The sequence below is a fragment of the Ursus maritimus genome, unplaced genomic scaffold (genome assembly GCF_017311325.1).
Source record: "Ursus maritimus isolate PB19 unplaced genomic scaffold, ASM1731132v1 scaffold_23, whole genome shotgun sequence".
Lineage (NCBI taxonomy): Eukaryota > Metazoa > Chordata > Mammalia > Carnivora > Ursidae > Ursus > Ursus maritimus.
Window position 1 is genome coordinate 37,804,533 of NW_024424786.1, and position 15,326 is coordinate 37,819,858.

The 15,326-nt window shown below is 48.6% G+C and overlaps 1 protein-coding gene across 5 annotated transcripts in view; it reads left to right on the forward strand.

Moving 5' to 3' along the window:
• LOC103678233 (inner centromere protein) overlaps positions 1–5,791 on the forward strand; it is a 24,941-nt gene extending 19,150 nt beyond the window's left edge. For all 5 annotated transcript variants that reach the window (XM_040639222.1, XM_040639221.1, XM_040639223.1 and 2 more), the window contains 6 exons: positions 196–318; positions 1,117–1,325; positions 1,533–1,617; positions 1,729–1,836; positions 3,699–3,849; positions 5,269–5,791. In XM_040639222.1, coding sequence (XP_040495156.1) covers positions 196–318; positions 1,117–1,325; positions 1,533–1,617; positions 1,729–1,836; positions 3,699–3,849; positions 5,269–5,483 — 891 coding nt within the window. In that variant the 3' untranslated portion in view covers positions 5,484–5,791. The remainder of the gene's footprint in view (positions 1–195; positions 319–1,116; positions 1,326–1,532; positions 1,618–1,728; positions 1,837–3,698; positions 3,850–5,268) is intronic.
• Positions 5,792–15,326: the final 9,535 nt, after the last annotated feature.

The following is a 15,326-nucleotide window of genomic DNA, read 5'->3' on the forward strand; positions in this document are numbered from 1 at the left end:
GGTGCGGGGGCATACCCTGGTGGGCCCCAAGCAGGTCAGATTTGGGGCCGTGGTTTCTGGGCGCCCCTCCCCTGGGCTGTGGGGAATAAGCTGGGTTTGCAGGGGCACGGGGTGCAGAGTTCTGGGCCCATTCTGCAGGGCTGAGTGAGGAGGGGTGTGCTGTAATGGGCACATACGGGGCGGGGGGCTCTGCAGGCCAAGGAGGAGCGGCTGGCTGAGGAGAAAGCCAAGAAGAAGGCAGCAGCCAAGAAGATGGAGGAGGTGGAGGCTCGTCGGAAGCAGGAGGAGGAGGCGCGGCGGCTGCGGCGGCTCCAACAGGTACGAGGACAGGTGGGCGAGGCTCGGGCGTTGGGAAGGGTGGGGAGGGCCTGGATGTGCCTCAGTCCCGGGGTTGGTCTTGGCGGCCCTTGTGGCTTCAAGCCCGGAGGAGGTTCCACAAATGCTTTGAAGACACGGACGGTGACAGTAACTTGCCTCCCGTTTTCTCTAGAGGTGACAGTTTGGGGGGTAAGTATAGAGACTCGGGAGCCAGATTTCCAGTCTCAGCTCTGCCACTCAGTCGCTGTGTGACCCTGGGCAGGTCACTCGACCTTGCTGGGCTTCAGTTCCTTCAGCTAACGGTGGTATCTACTTGCTAGGGTTGGTGTGAGGATTGGACGTTTTGCCTCGAAGAGTAGGGGTTTACTTCTTCTTGGGAAGTGTCAGTCTTGGGACGATAGGGAACACAAATCCGTCACCAGGGGCTTCTCGTACTAAAAACTACCGTGTAGTTAGTATTTGCTGCGTGCCAGACACTGTTGGAAGTTTATTCGGTGTACGAACTCAGCAACTTCATGAGGCTGTAGGTATTGTCGTTCCCTCTATCAGTGAGGAAACCGAGGCCAGAGAGCTTCAGCCAGTTGCCAGGGTCACACAGCTGCTGAGTCCGGCTCCCGTCCCTACCCTTAACTACTGACGCGGCTGCTGCCTGAAAGCGGTCTTCTCGGTGGTTCTTGTGCAGCTCTGTCCGGGAGGCGGCGGGCTCTCGGCCGGCTCTCTGCGCTCCTTCCCGGACCCGTCCCTCGCGTCGCCGGCCCCAGGCTGGCCTGAGGCCCCGACCTTGCCGTCTGTTCGCAGGAGGAGGAAGAGCGGCGGCACCAGGAGCTGCTGCAGAAGAAGAAGGAGGAGGAGCAGGAGCGGCTGCGCAAGGCGGCCGAGGCCAAGAGGCTGGCGGAGCAGCGGGAGCAGGAGCGGCAGCTGGCGCAGCAGCGGGAGCAGGAGCGCCGGAAGGAGCAGGAGCGGGAGCAGGAGCGCCGGAAGGAGCAGGAGCGGCTCCAGGCCGAGAGGTGAGGGCCCACTGCCCCGGCCGAGGGGCGTGCCGTCGTCCCGCCGCCTGCTTTCCGGCGAGTGTGCGGAAGCCAGACTCGAGGGGCCCTCAGCGGCAGGCGGCTCCTGCCTTCACCGGGGGAGCTGCTAAGGGACAGGCTCCTTCTTGGGGGGCGCTGGGCCGGGACGCGGCTTCCTGCCCTGACAGGCTGTCGCCTGGTCCCCAGGGAGCTGCAGGAGCAGGAGCGGGAGAAGGCGCTGCGGCTGCAGAAGGAGCGGCTGCAGAGGGAACTGGAGGAGAAGAAGAAGAAGGTGAAGGGGAGCGGGCCTGGGGCTCTTGTGGGGTCTGGCCGCTTGGGGCTGGCGGGGGGTGCGGGGGCTGCCACGCACGGTCGCTAACCCCCGGCCTCCGCTGCGCCCCAGGAAGAGCAGCAGCGCCTGGCCGAGGAGCGGCTGCAGGAGGAGCAGCAGAGGAAAGCCGGGGAGGCGGCGGCGGCCAGCAAAAGCCTGAACGTGACCGTGGACGTGCAGGTGAGGCCGGGCCCCCGAGCGGAGGCCCCCCTTCCCCCGCCCCGGGCTCTGGTTCTTCCCTTCCCGGGAGCTGGAGGCACAGACTGTGGATTAGGACCCGAAGAAAGAGGAAGGAGACAGTTGGCACAATTGTTTTTCCCATGTTTGGTCTGTATATTTTCTTACTCTTAAAAGTAGAATTTTTTAGGGGCGCCTGGGTGGCACAGCGGTTAAGCGTCTGCCTTCGGCTCAGGGCGTGATCCCGGCGTTATGGGATCGAGCCCCATATCAGGCTCCTCTGCTATGAGCCTGCTTCTTCCTCTCCCACTCCCCCTGCTTGTGTTCCCTCTCTCCCTGGCTGTCTCTATCTCTGTCGAATAAATAAATAAAATCTTTAAAAAAAAAAAAAAGTAGAATTTTTTAGAAAAAAAAAAAAAGAAACTAAACTTTTTTTAAAAAATATAAAGTGAAAGAAAGTACCCTTACAGGAAAAGTTCGGTGTGTATCTTTGTATAGTTTGCACATATAAACCTTCTCTAAACACACACACACACACACGCACACTCATCCTCTCACACACACTCTCACATACACACTGTCATACACGCACACCGTACTCACACTCTGTCACTCATACACTCACACACTCATTCTCACACACACTCTCACATACACACTGTCGTACACGCACACTGTACTCACACTCTGTCACTCACACATGCACACTCACATAGACACACATTCTCTCATACACTCACATACACACTGTCATACACTCACACACACATTCACACACACACACTCACACACACAGAGTTTTAAATGGGCACCGTCTGCCGTGCCGTCTTAGTCTGCTCAGGCTCCTGTCACAAACTGCCACACTGGGTGGCTTAAACAACAGTTCCGGAGGCTGGAAGTCCAAGGTCAAGGCACCAGCGGCTTCAGTGTCTGGTGAGAGCCCTCTTCCGGGCTCACAGACGGCTGTCTTCTCCCTGCGTCCTCCCAGGCTGAAGGGGAGCAGGGGCTCTCTGGGGTCTGTGTTCTAAGGGCACCGATCTCACTCAGGAGGCCTCCATCCTCACGACCTAATCACCTCCAAAGGCCCCACCTCCCAGTGCATCACACGGGGGTGAGGATTTAACAGAAGAATTTGGGGGGTATGGGGAGCACAAACAGCATTTAGTCTATACCATATACCACTTGGCAGCTTGAGTCCCTCTCCCCTTTATTTCTGTTTCATTTAGTATGTTGTAGACATCTGTGTGTTTCAGCACTTGTAAATCTCCTATTTGACAGCCGTGTGCCAGTTGCTTGTACCAGAATTTCTTTTTCTTTCCTGAAGATTTTATTTATTTATTTACTTGGAGTGTGAGCAGGGGGAGGGGCACGGGGAGAGGGAGAGAGGGCATCTCAAGCAGACCCCGTGCTGAGCGTGGACCCCGACACGAGGCTCGATCTTAGGAACCTGAAATCATGACTTGAGCCGAAATCAAGAGTCGGACACTCAATGGACTGACCCACCCAGGTGCCCGTGTACTAGAATTTTTTTAACAAGCCCTTATAACAGCGTATTGCTCTTATAGACAAAATGTACGTGGAAGGGTTTTCATGGCAGCATAGTTTATGATAACAAAAACTCGGAAATGAGCTGAATATACATCTATCACAAATGGTTAAAAAAAGTACCAATCATGAGGTTCCCAGGGGAGTGTCCTGGGCTGTCATGTATGTGGTATGACTTTTTTAAATTAAAAGGTGAATCCCTGAACCTTTTTTATTCCCCATGAAATGAGGGGTGGTGACTAGAGCCCCAGTGTTCCTCAGCGGTGAGAGATGCCAGAAGGTGGGGAGGGGGAGCTGACAGCCACGTTTGTCTTCTCCAGTCTCCAGCTTGTACCTCGTATCAGATGACTCCGCAGGGCCACAGGGCCCCCCCGAAGATCAACCCAGATAACTACGGGATGGATCTGAACAGCGATGACTCCACCGATGACGAGGCCCATCCCCGGAAGCCCATCCCCACCTGGGCCAGAGGTAGGCAGGGCCCAGAGTTCCCCAGGACACCTGGGTCCTCACTTCTGACATCTGGGACCCTGGAGGTAGTGGCTCGGCAGCTGTGGGTGTCAGGAGGCTGTCGTACCCACGGGCTGGCAGCTTGAAGCAGTGGCCCAATAAGCCTGCGTTGGGCCTTGGGATGTGCCCAGGGAACGGTGGGCACTCTGTGGCCAGTGTTGGGCACCGCTGTCCTCAACAAATGGGTTAAGGCTGCAGGCGGGCACGGTGCTGGGTGTTCCAGCTCAGGCTCTGTGCCCCTCCTTGGAGCCCCACCCAATGGGCCAGCTGAGAGTTGGACCCAAATAAGCGGCTTAGGGTGGGAATACCGCCAAGAGGTTTTAGCGCACCAAGAGCTAGAGCTGGGGGTTCCAGGCAGCTGGGGAAGGCCTGAGGCAGGGGTGCTTGAGCAGGGTTTGACCCCCGACTTTACAAGCCCCAGTGTTTAAACAGGAGTGCAGGTGAGGGTGACCAGACCACCGCCAACCGGGGGTGCAAGGCCTCCTGGGAAAGGGGCGGGGCCTGTGCATACAGTGGGCACTTTATAAGAGTGTGCTGAGCTGGGAGTCAGGGTGGGATGCAGTCTTACTCCCCAGAGAGAAGGGCCCAGAGCCCCATAGGGGGTCAGCTCTCTACAGAAGACACGTTGCTTTGGTGTCACCTCATTTAAACTCCACATTAGCCAGAATCTGGTTTAGTCTCCTTCACTTCTGATATCAGGTCATTTGGCAGGTGGCAGCAGGCAGGGGTCCGCATGGCCAAGAAGCCAGATCGCTGGCAGAGCCACCTAATGGGGGTTGACCTTCACCAGCTTACTTACACTGGCTCAGTTTTCTCATCTGTGAAATGGGGGTGATACCATCTGAGAAGGGTTATTTAGGACGAAGTGAGTTAGTGTTTGTAAGTGCCAGGCAGAGGTTCCACCTCCTGACCCCCCAGAGGCCCCCTCAGTAAGACCCTGCGCCGTGGGACCTGGGGGCTGGGGAAAGAAACAGCCGACCACAGCAGTCAGGGACGGCCACGGATGCTTCCGTTCTAGAGCTAGGCCGGTCTCCAGAGCCCAGCTCCCCCGGTCACTAGCCGTGTGCCTTTGGGCCCATCTCACTGTTATAAAGTGAGGAGAATAAAGGAGCTGCCTCCCTGGCGGTTGTGGGGATAATGAGGTCCTACAGGGAGGGCCCCCCGCAGGGCCCGGCCCCTGTGAGCCCCTGAGGACCTGTGCCAGAGCATGGCCATGGGGACAGGCAGTAAGATCACTTTCTGGGAAGAGGGCTCCGAGAGAGGAGCTGATGTGGCAGAGGTGGGGGCATGCTGGGGTGGAGAGGGTGACAAGGGGCCGGGGGATGGGGAGGCTCAGGAGGTGCCCCAAGGCAGTGACCTGACCCTCCGTGTCCCCCGCAGGCACTCAGCTAAGCCATGCCATCATCCACCAGTACTACCACCCCCCGAACCTGCTGGAACTCTTTGGAACCATTCTCCCACTGGACCTGGAGGACATCTTCAAGAAGAGTAAGCCCCGCTACCACAAACGCACCAGCTCTGCGGTCTGGAACTCGCCGCCCCTGCTGGGCGCCAGGGTCCCCGGCAGCCTGGCCTACAGCCTGAAGAAGTACTGAAGCCCCTGGGCTTGCTCAGCGGTCTCAGCCCCTGTGTGTCTGTCTGTCCGCCCCTCTGTCGGTCTGGTGCCAGCCTGCCCGGTGTTCTGGCTCTGGGGGTTTGCCGTGTGTATATAAATGTCCTCTGTGTGCTGCAGGTAGAACGTGGCCCAGGCCCGTTTGGAGGCTACACTCGGTGGGTGGTTGGGGGAGAACCAGCCCAGCCCCACCTGGCCTGCAGACAGCACTCTGTAAATAGATTCTTATGATTCAGCTGAATTTTAGCCTCTAGTGTTCGAGCTCTAGATTAATAAAGTCTGTTCCTTCAAGCCTGCTGTGGGTATCGTGGAGATAGGGGGCCTTGGAAGAATGCCCTGGACCCTGGCCCTGCAGCCGCGTGTCTCAGGCCACCGATGGGCGGGGGGACCAAGGGACTTTTCCTTTTCCTGAGGTGTGCTTCCAGGTCACCTGGGTCTCACGTCAAGATGCTGATGCAGTGGGTGATTCTGATTCTGTCCTTGGGCAGTGCTGAGACACAAAGCAATTACTTGCACGATGGGGCAGGTGAAGCTACTTTCTGATTTTCTGGGGAGCTCCCTGTTTGTAAAGGGGGGCTTGTTCTGTGGGGAAGACAGGAGATTGAGGTCGGGAGGACTGGGCCCTTGACACAGCTCTGCCACCTAGAACAGCCCCTCAGCCCCACAGGCTCCACCCTTGCTGCACGGATGGTCAAAGGACTTGACAAGGTGTGCACACTGCTAAAGCAGGAGCTCTGATTAGAAAGATATCTCCTGAAACCACGTTGGGACAGTGCTTGCAAGCAGTTGAGATGTTTCTCCAGCAAATCCAGGCAGCCGCTCATTGAATGCTTCGCGTCAGTGGAAGCTGGCCCTGGTCCTGCCCCATAGCTGCCTGCTGTGTTCTAAGTGTGCAGTGGCCGGCTCCTTCTCATCTGCTGCTCCAGGCCCTAGAACAGGGGTTGGCGAAGTATGGCCTCAGGGGCCAAATGAAACCCTTGTAAAGTTTTACTGGAACCTACCCAGTAGAAACAAATGCCTGCTGTCTCTGGCTGTTCTGCCGAGGGCAGAGTTAAGTAGTTGTGACAGAGGCCTGATGGCCTACCAAGCTGAAAATACCGTGACCCTTTACCGAAAGTTTGCTGACCCCTGCTTTAGGACAAAATGAAGGCTAAATTCAAGAGTGCTCGAAAATGAGGAAATAGCAAACATACACAATAGACTGAAGTTTAGAGGAATCCACCTGTTTAAAAGAAAAAGTTAATGGTTTATTCAAATGTGGTGCACAATTCAAATTGGTTCCATATGCTCTTGGACTAGAAACTGTTGTGTGGGGTCCATTGGCGAGCGTGTTTTTGCCCAGAATTGATGAATTTTTTTCTTTTATGGACTGTACTGTTTGGTGTCACGTCTAAGACCTCTTGGTCTAGCCCCAGTTCTCAAAGCCTTCCTCTTATATTTTCTTTTAAGTGTTTTATAGTTTTACAAATATTACATTTGGGTTTGTAATCGACTTTTGAGTTAATTTTTTCAAGGTGTGAGGTTTGTTTTTGATTTATTTGGTTTTGGGGGGCATATGGTTTTATGTCCAGTTGTTCCAGGACCATTTGTTGAAAAGGCTGTTGTTTGTTTTCCACTGACTTTTTTCTGCATCTTTGTCAAGAATCAATTAGCCATATTTGTATGGGTCTATCTTTGGACTTTACATTCTCTTCCATTGATCTGTGAGTCTCCTATTTCCAGTACCACATCATCAAAGTTCCTGTAGCTTGTATCCATCTTAAAAATCTGTTAGTGTGATTCCTCTAACTTTATTCTTTCTTTTCAAAATTATTTTGACTTTTCCATCAATTTTGCCTCTCCATATAAATTTTAGAACTAGCTTATTTATACAAAAGCGTTGCTGGGATTTTGATTGGAATTACATTAAATCTGTAGATAAGTTGGGGGAGAATTCACATATGTTAGTGAGTCTTCTAAACAGACACATGTCTTGTCTCTCCATTTATTTGCATCTGTGGCTTCTGTCATTAGCATTTCATAGTCTCAGCTTACAGATCCTGTACAAGTTTTGTTGGACTTATAACTAAGTATTTTATTTTCTTAAATGGTATTGTTTTTCTAATTTTGGTTCCCAGTTGTTCATTGCTGGTATATAGAAATAGAACTGATTTTTGTGTGTTGACCTTGTATCTTGTGATGCAACTAAAGCAGTATGTAGAGGGACATTCATAGCACTAAAGTGTCTGTGTTAGATAAAGGGTGTTGAACCAATGACTTTAGCTTCCACTTTAAGAAATTAGAAAAAGAAGAGCAAATAAAAGTGTACACAGAAGAAGGGAAATTACGAAGGTAGAGCAGAAATCTATGACATTGGAGAGAGAAAAATAATAGAGAAATTTTAACTAAACCAAAAGCTGAGTCTTTGAGAAGCTCAAAAAAAAAAAATTTATAAACCTCTAACTAGATTGATCGGGAGAAAAAGAGAGAAGAAACAAATGGCCAGTGTCAGGAATGAGAGAGGTACAACCACTATAGATTCTGTAGATATTAAACCAACAGAATATTATGAGCTACTTATAATAAATTGGACAATTTAGATGAACATAAATTCCTTGGAAGATCCAAATTAACTTAGTTCACTCAAGAAGAAATAGAAAATCTTAATAGTCCTAATTATGAAAAAAATTGAAATTGTTATTTAAAATCTCACAAAAAAGGGCGCCTGGGTGGCTCAGTCTGTTGAACGGCTGCCTTCAGCTCAGGTCATGATTCTGGGGTCCTGGGATCGAGCCCCACATTGGGCTTCCTGCTTAGTGGGAAGTATGCTTTGCCCTCCCTCTCCCCTCCCCTGCATTCATGTTCTCTCTCTCTCTCTAATAAATAAATAAAATCTTAATAAAATAAAATAAAATCTCACAAAGAATACCCTAGGCCTAGATCACTTTAGTCGTAAGTGCAACCACACATTCAAGAAAGATATGCTACTGATTCTACGGAACCTCTTTCGAAATTAAAGAGGAAAGAATGCTTTACCCCTCCATCAATGAGGCCAACATTGCCCTGATCCCAAAACCAAACAAAGACACTGCAAGAAGGGAAAATTAGACGCCTATCCCTCATAAACCTCAACACAAAAATTCTTAACAAAATTATGGTAAATTAAATCCAACAAGTTCTATAAAGAGGATAATACATCTTAACTAAATAGAGTTTATCCCGAGAATGCAAAGTAGGTCTAACACTTGAAAGTCAACTAATGTAGTTTGCCATATTAATGCAGGAGGAAAACCATGTGATTAGTAGATGCAGAAAGTGCATTTGATAACGCTAAGTTGTGATAAAAGCTCTAACTAAGCAAATTAGAATTTTTTTGGTCTCATATTTAACTTTGCTTCTCCCACCAAGCTGAAGGTATGGCCAATAATATGACTTAAATAAGTATCAAAAAATAAATGAGTGAATGAATTATAGCATGCAAATTAGACTCTAAAAGGAATTTCCTCGGTTTGATAAACAACATCTACAAAAAAAAAAAAAAAATCCTTCAGCAAATATCATGGTGAATGTCTTCCTAACAGGTCCAATGCAAAGATGTCCACTGTCATTACTACTTCTTTTTTTTTTTTAAGATTTTATTTTATTTATTTGACAGAGACAGCCAGCGAGAGAGGGAGCACAAGCAGGGGGAGTGGGAGAGGAAGAAGCAGGCTCCCAGCGGGGGAGCCTGATGCGGGGCTCGATCCCAGAACGCCCATCCCAGAACGCCCATCCCAGAACGCCGGGATCACGCCCTGAGCCGAAGGCAGACGCTTAACAACTGCGCCACCCTGGCGCCCCCACTGTCATTACTTCTGAACATTTTACTGGAGGTTCTAGCCAGTGCAATAGGATGGAAAAAAGGCAGGAGAGAGAAAGGATTACAGCTATATTCAGAGATGATTTGTGGAAAATCTGGTAGTGTCTACCAGGATTAATAAGGGAGTTTAGCGTGGTTGTAGGATACAAAATCAATATACAAAATCACATGTATTTCTTTTAAGTTTAACATTTTAATTGGAAACAGTTCATATGGCGCATTCAGTGGAAGCTCAGATAAGCAAAGTGCAATAAACAGAATGAAATATCACACAGAAGTCTGTATAAATCAACACGAAAAGATATCCTAGGTATTTGAAAAGGAAAAAGCATATTACAAAATAAGAAGTACAGTGAGTCTATTGTCAAACATTTTTTCTAAACTATGTAGTAGTATTTTTGCAAATATTTTTCATAATATAAAAACAAAATTAATGATGTTTTAAAACATTTACTGAATCAATCACATGTATTTCTATATACTTACCTTGCACAATCAGAAATCAATATTAAGAGACTTTGCAATTTATGACAATATCAGGAATTAACAAAATCTTAGGAATAAATTTGACAAGAGATGTGAAAGATCTTACATTAAAACAAAACATTTCTGAGAGCAGTTAATGGAGACCTAAATGGGACATACATATTGTTCATGGATTGGAAACAATTTTCTTAAGATGTCAGTTTCCTCCAGTTTGATCTACAGATTTAATGCAATGCAATCTCAAAGTGCAAATAGGCTTTTTTTTTTTTTTTTGCAGAAGTTTATGAGAAATGAGGTTACAGTGGTAAGAATGGTATGGTATTAGTGTAAGGATGGACAGATCAGTGGAACTATAGAGTCCAGAAACAGAACTACGTACATATAATCACTTGGTTTTTGACAAAGGTGGAAAGGCAATTCAGTGTGGGAAGGATAATCTTTTCAACAAATTGTCTTGGAGCAATTGGATATGTTAAAAAAAAATCTGCAGTGCTTCCTCACACCATGTATCAGATTTAATTCATGATAGATCATAGGCCTAAATGTACAACTCCCAGAAGAAAACCGGACAAAATCTTAGTGTCTGTATTTGGTACCAATTTCTTACACTTGATGTAACAAGTATGAACTGTAAAAGAAAAAGTCTATGTTGGATTGGTATAAAGGTAAAAGTCAATCAAAATTGAAAACCTTTTCATCTTTAAAAGTCACTATTATTCAGCATCTCTCCCCTGCTCTCCCCATGATTGGGATAATGGAAATAACCTATCCTTTCATATTCCCGGGAATAGTACTAGGAATGGTCTTCACCACGTGGTCAGAGTGAGGATGAATGAAACATGTTCATGTAGACTCTTGCTTCAGTAGCACCTGCCCAGCCAACCTTACCCCTCACCCCACCCATTGTCTACCTAGTACTCTTCCTCTTGTTGGGCCCCAGCTAGTTGCCTGTCCCATGAGGTTTTCCCTGTCTGCCTCAGGTAGACCCAGGTACAGCTTCTTTCTGGTTCCATCTGGGCTTCTTCACAGCCCAGGCCTCAGTCTCTATGCTGCAAAGATCCATGTGCCACTGACACCCCCCTGCAGCTTGGTCTGCTGAGCAATGGTGAATCGGCTTGGGCAAGAGCCCTGGCAGCTTCTGCTGCTTCTGGGCTTCCATGATGCAAACATTCCTCCAGAAGGTTTAGGAAAGAAGGAAGAGCAGGCATGAGAAGGGAAGTTGGCCATGACCTGTATTACAGAGGTTTGCAATCTCTACCCAGATCTTCAGTTTTTTCTTGTCTGAGCCACTTGGAGCTTAATTCTCAGGTTTGCTTGGATGTCTACAGAGCTGGATAGCAGCACCCAGAACCGTAGAAAGCTGAGTTACTCTAGACCTGAGGTTTTGTATTCCTCAATGAGAAATGCAACCTCAGTTGCCCCCAACCAAGTAGCCCGTAACTTACATGTTCAACCCTAGCCAAATCCCCACTCCTGCCCAATTCTTTTGAACATTCTCAACCAAGGAAATCTGCCTTGCATGCTGGAAAGAGGAAGTGAACTAATTTTCTTGAAATTGGGAACTTTAAAAATAGTCATACCTTCCTTTGGTACTTGCCTTAATTGCAATTTATTAAGCCTGAAAAAGTGGATGTGAAGGCCAATGCTTTCATTCAGAGTTAGGTCTCTAAATTCATGGACCTTTAATATTTGCCCACAGATAACACATATGTGTGTGCATACACACACACACACACAGACGCACAGACACACACACGCCTGCCTACATTACTTTGCTCTTTAAATATTCTCCATTCCTCTGCTATTAAGGTATAGGAAAGTTGATCATATCAGATTAATTTCAGGATAACCTCTCTGGGATTACATGTCAGGGAAGAGGAGTCAATGACCCATGAGCACTTTGATGTTTCTTTCTTTTTTTTTTTTTTTGGTTATACATTTAGTAGAAAGACTTTATTATTTTTTTTATTTTAATGTTTTTTTTATTATATTATGTTAGTCACCATACAGTACATCCCTGGTTTCTGATGCAAAGTTCGATGATTCATTAGTTGCGTATAACACCCAGTGCACCATGCAATACGTGCCCTCCTTACTACCCATCACCAGCCTGTCCCATTCCCCCACCCCCCTCCCCTCTGAGGCCCCCAGTTTGATGTTTCTGTGGATGTCTGTTGTTCCTGCCAGCTCTGCCTCTGGCCTGAAGGCGTCTTTGGGGATGGGGAATCCGGGCCCAGAATCACAGCAGGGGAACTTGAGGAGTGTATTTGTGTCTCTGAATTGCAACTTGAGAATAGCAGAGGCAGGGGCCCTCTGAGGGGCTCCTATCACACGTGCCCCTGAGATCCCTGGGATCCTGTAACGAAACAAGCATTGGATCACCTGTGAGGGCGCCTATAGCTGCTCGAGCTCAGAAGCCTTGTGAGGGGCTGGGGCAGCAGCAGGGGCAGGAGGGTGCAGTCAGCCCTGCAGGAACGACAGGGAAACAGATGCCAGCTTAGAAGGCTCTTGCCCCAGGGACCTTGTCATGATGTTATTTGCGTGTTTGTGATGCCACTGGACTAAAGTGGTTGACAGCAGGCACTGTGTCTGAGGGAGAGAGGTTTGAGGCGACGCAGGGAATTACAAGGTCAGGCAGTGATGGTAGCTTCATCCGGTCAGCATTTCATCAGAGATCCCTTCAGGGCTAAAAAGGACCCAACTTCATAGCCACTTGGGCAGTCCTGGCTTGATCTAGGTGCCTACCATCTTCCCTGGATGGACAACTTGTGGGTCCCCAATCCTCTCCCTCTTACCCCAGTACCCCTGATTATTTCAGCCACCAGGCCACCTTCTTCCACCCACAGCACCCAGCCCTCACCTCTGTAGGAGACCCCAGCAGGGAAGAGCCTTGCCAAGAAAGCAGTTACAGTGTTTTTATTGAGAGGAGCCAAGAAAAGTTGGCAGGCAAGTGGGCCCAGGTGAAGATGGTGGCTCTTGAGGGAGCACTAGGACAGCCCTACGAGCTCCGGTGGGAAGCGCATTCTCTGTGGAACTGCTGTCCCTTCACCAGGTGTGTCTCGTGTTTTGCTGCAATAGATCAAGAAGAGTGACTCAGGCAGAGAACACAACGTGGCAATAACTCATCCAGTAAACTCACTCTGTCGGGGCCAAGGATATGGGGTTTGTCATCCATCCCACCTAACTCTTCCTGGGGAATAGTGTAGGAGTATGGATAATAAAGCCCCTACTCTGTGTGAGGCACAGTGCAAGGCACTTGGCCTTGGCTCTGTTCTTCAGTCACATCTGCTGTCCAAGTTGGGGCTCGTCTTATTTTCATCTTCCTCTTACGCTTATGGAAAGTGAGACTGAAAACGTTCGTCACTTGTCCAAGGTCATACAGTGTGTGCAAAACCCTGGGCAAGTTGTAGGTTTCAGTGGGGGCACAAAGGTGAGGTTGGCCATTCCTACCTCCTGTGTTCTATCCCCCTCAACCTGTGTAAATCAAGGCATGCTTTGGGGAGCTTACTTGAGTGGAAGCTTGAAGGATGCATTGGAGGGTGTTAGATAGGTGAGGTGGGGAGCAGCACATGTGTGTACAGGGGTTCTGACCTGCACAGCGGATTGGGTGAAGGATGTAGGAGTGGTTCCTTACCCCCCGCAGCCTCTGTGGACCTTATCTGTAGGGTGGGTGTAAGAATAGAGCTCTTACAGTGAGAATTAAATGAAATCCCATCACCATGCTTTCTATAGAGCTCAGCATCAAGGAATTTGCTCATTCAATGTTTATGGATCTGTAATCTGAGGAGTGGGGGCTCCTGCTTTCTGGGTTTGGGGCACTTCCAGGTCTCAGTAGGGCCATCCACATGCAACCAATAATTGTCACTTGTTGGCTTCTCAGCCTCTGGACCCTTCCTATTTGATAGGAATCTGAACACAGGTGGGTGACAAGTCCCACCCCACCCTCCCCTTTTGGAAGCTGAGGGGTGACAGACTCATGTTTCCCACTCTCTGACGTAGAGTGCTTAGTTAGACATGAGGCAGGTGGCCCAGATTTGCCAACGGCATGCTCTCGTCCAAGACTTTCAATTCTCAGGGAATGACAAGAACATTCCAGAGCAATCATGATTATTCATGGCAGCCATGGTGAGCATGAGAATCCAGTGCCCATGAAATCCAGTGGGGCGGCCGTGAGCATTTGATGACGCCATCACCAGGGGCACACCCTAAGAAGGCCATCCCATGGCTGCATCCCGGCTCTGCCCAGCCTCACTTGTTCTGGCATGTAGCAAATCTAGTCCTCCCCCTTCTTTGTGATTTCCCTCTTCTTCTTTCTTTCTTTCTCCCTTCCTTCCTTCCTTCCTTCCTTCCTTCCTTCCTTCCTTCCTTCCTTCCTTCCTCCCTCCCTCCCTCCCTCCCTTCCTTCCTTCCTTCCTTCCTTCCTTCCTTCCTTCCTTCCTAACAGCTTTTGGGGAATACAGATCACACACCACACAATTCACCCATTTTTTAAAAAGTAAGCTCTATGCCCAGTGTGGGGCTTGAACTCATGATCCTGAGATCAAGAGTCCCATGTTCTACTTACTGAGCCAGCCAGGTGGCCCACAATTCACCCATTTCAATTGTGCAATTCAGTGACTTTTAGTGAATTCAAAATGCTGTGCAACCATCACCCATCTCTGGTTTCAGAACATTTTCATTGCCCCCAAAAGAAACCTCATACCCGTATCAGTCTCCCCACAAGCTCTGGCAACCACTAATTTGCTTTCTGTCTCTATGATGTCTCCTATCCAGATATTTCATATAAACGGAATCATACACTATATGGTCTCTTGTGTCCAACTTCTTTCACTTGGCGTGTTTTCCAGACTCATCCATGTCATAGCATGTATCAGTATTTCATTTTTTTAAATTGAGGTATAATTGACATTTAACATTATATTAGTTTCAGCGGACAATATAGTGATTCTGGATTTGTACGTATTGCAAAATGACCACCACAATCTAGTTAACATGTCACCATACACAGTTACAAAACTTCTCTTCTTGTGGCGAGAACTTTTAAGATCTACTCTCTTAGCAATTTTCAAATATGTAATACCGGATTATTAGCCAGTTAGCACGCTGTACATTACTTCCCCATGACATATTTATTTTATAACTGGAAGTTAGTACCTTTGGACACCCTTCACCTTTTCCTTCAACCTCCTTCCCTTGCCTCTACCAATCTGTTCTCTATCCTACGAGCGTGTTTTGTTGTTGTTGTTTGTTTGTTTTTTAGATTCACGGGTAAGTGAAATCATATAGTATTTGTCTTTTTCTGTCTGACTTATGACTTATTTCACTTAGCATCCATCCATGTTGGGGCACCTGGGTGGCTCAGTTAATTAAGCGTCTGCCTTCGGCTCAGGTCGTGATCCCAGGGTCCTGGGACTGAGCCCCACATCAGACACCCTGCTCAGTGGAGAGCCTGCTTCTCCCTCTGCTGCTCCCCCTGTTTGTGCTCTCTCTCGCTCTGTCAAA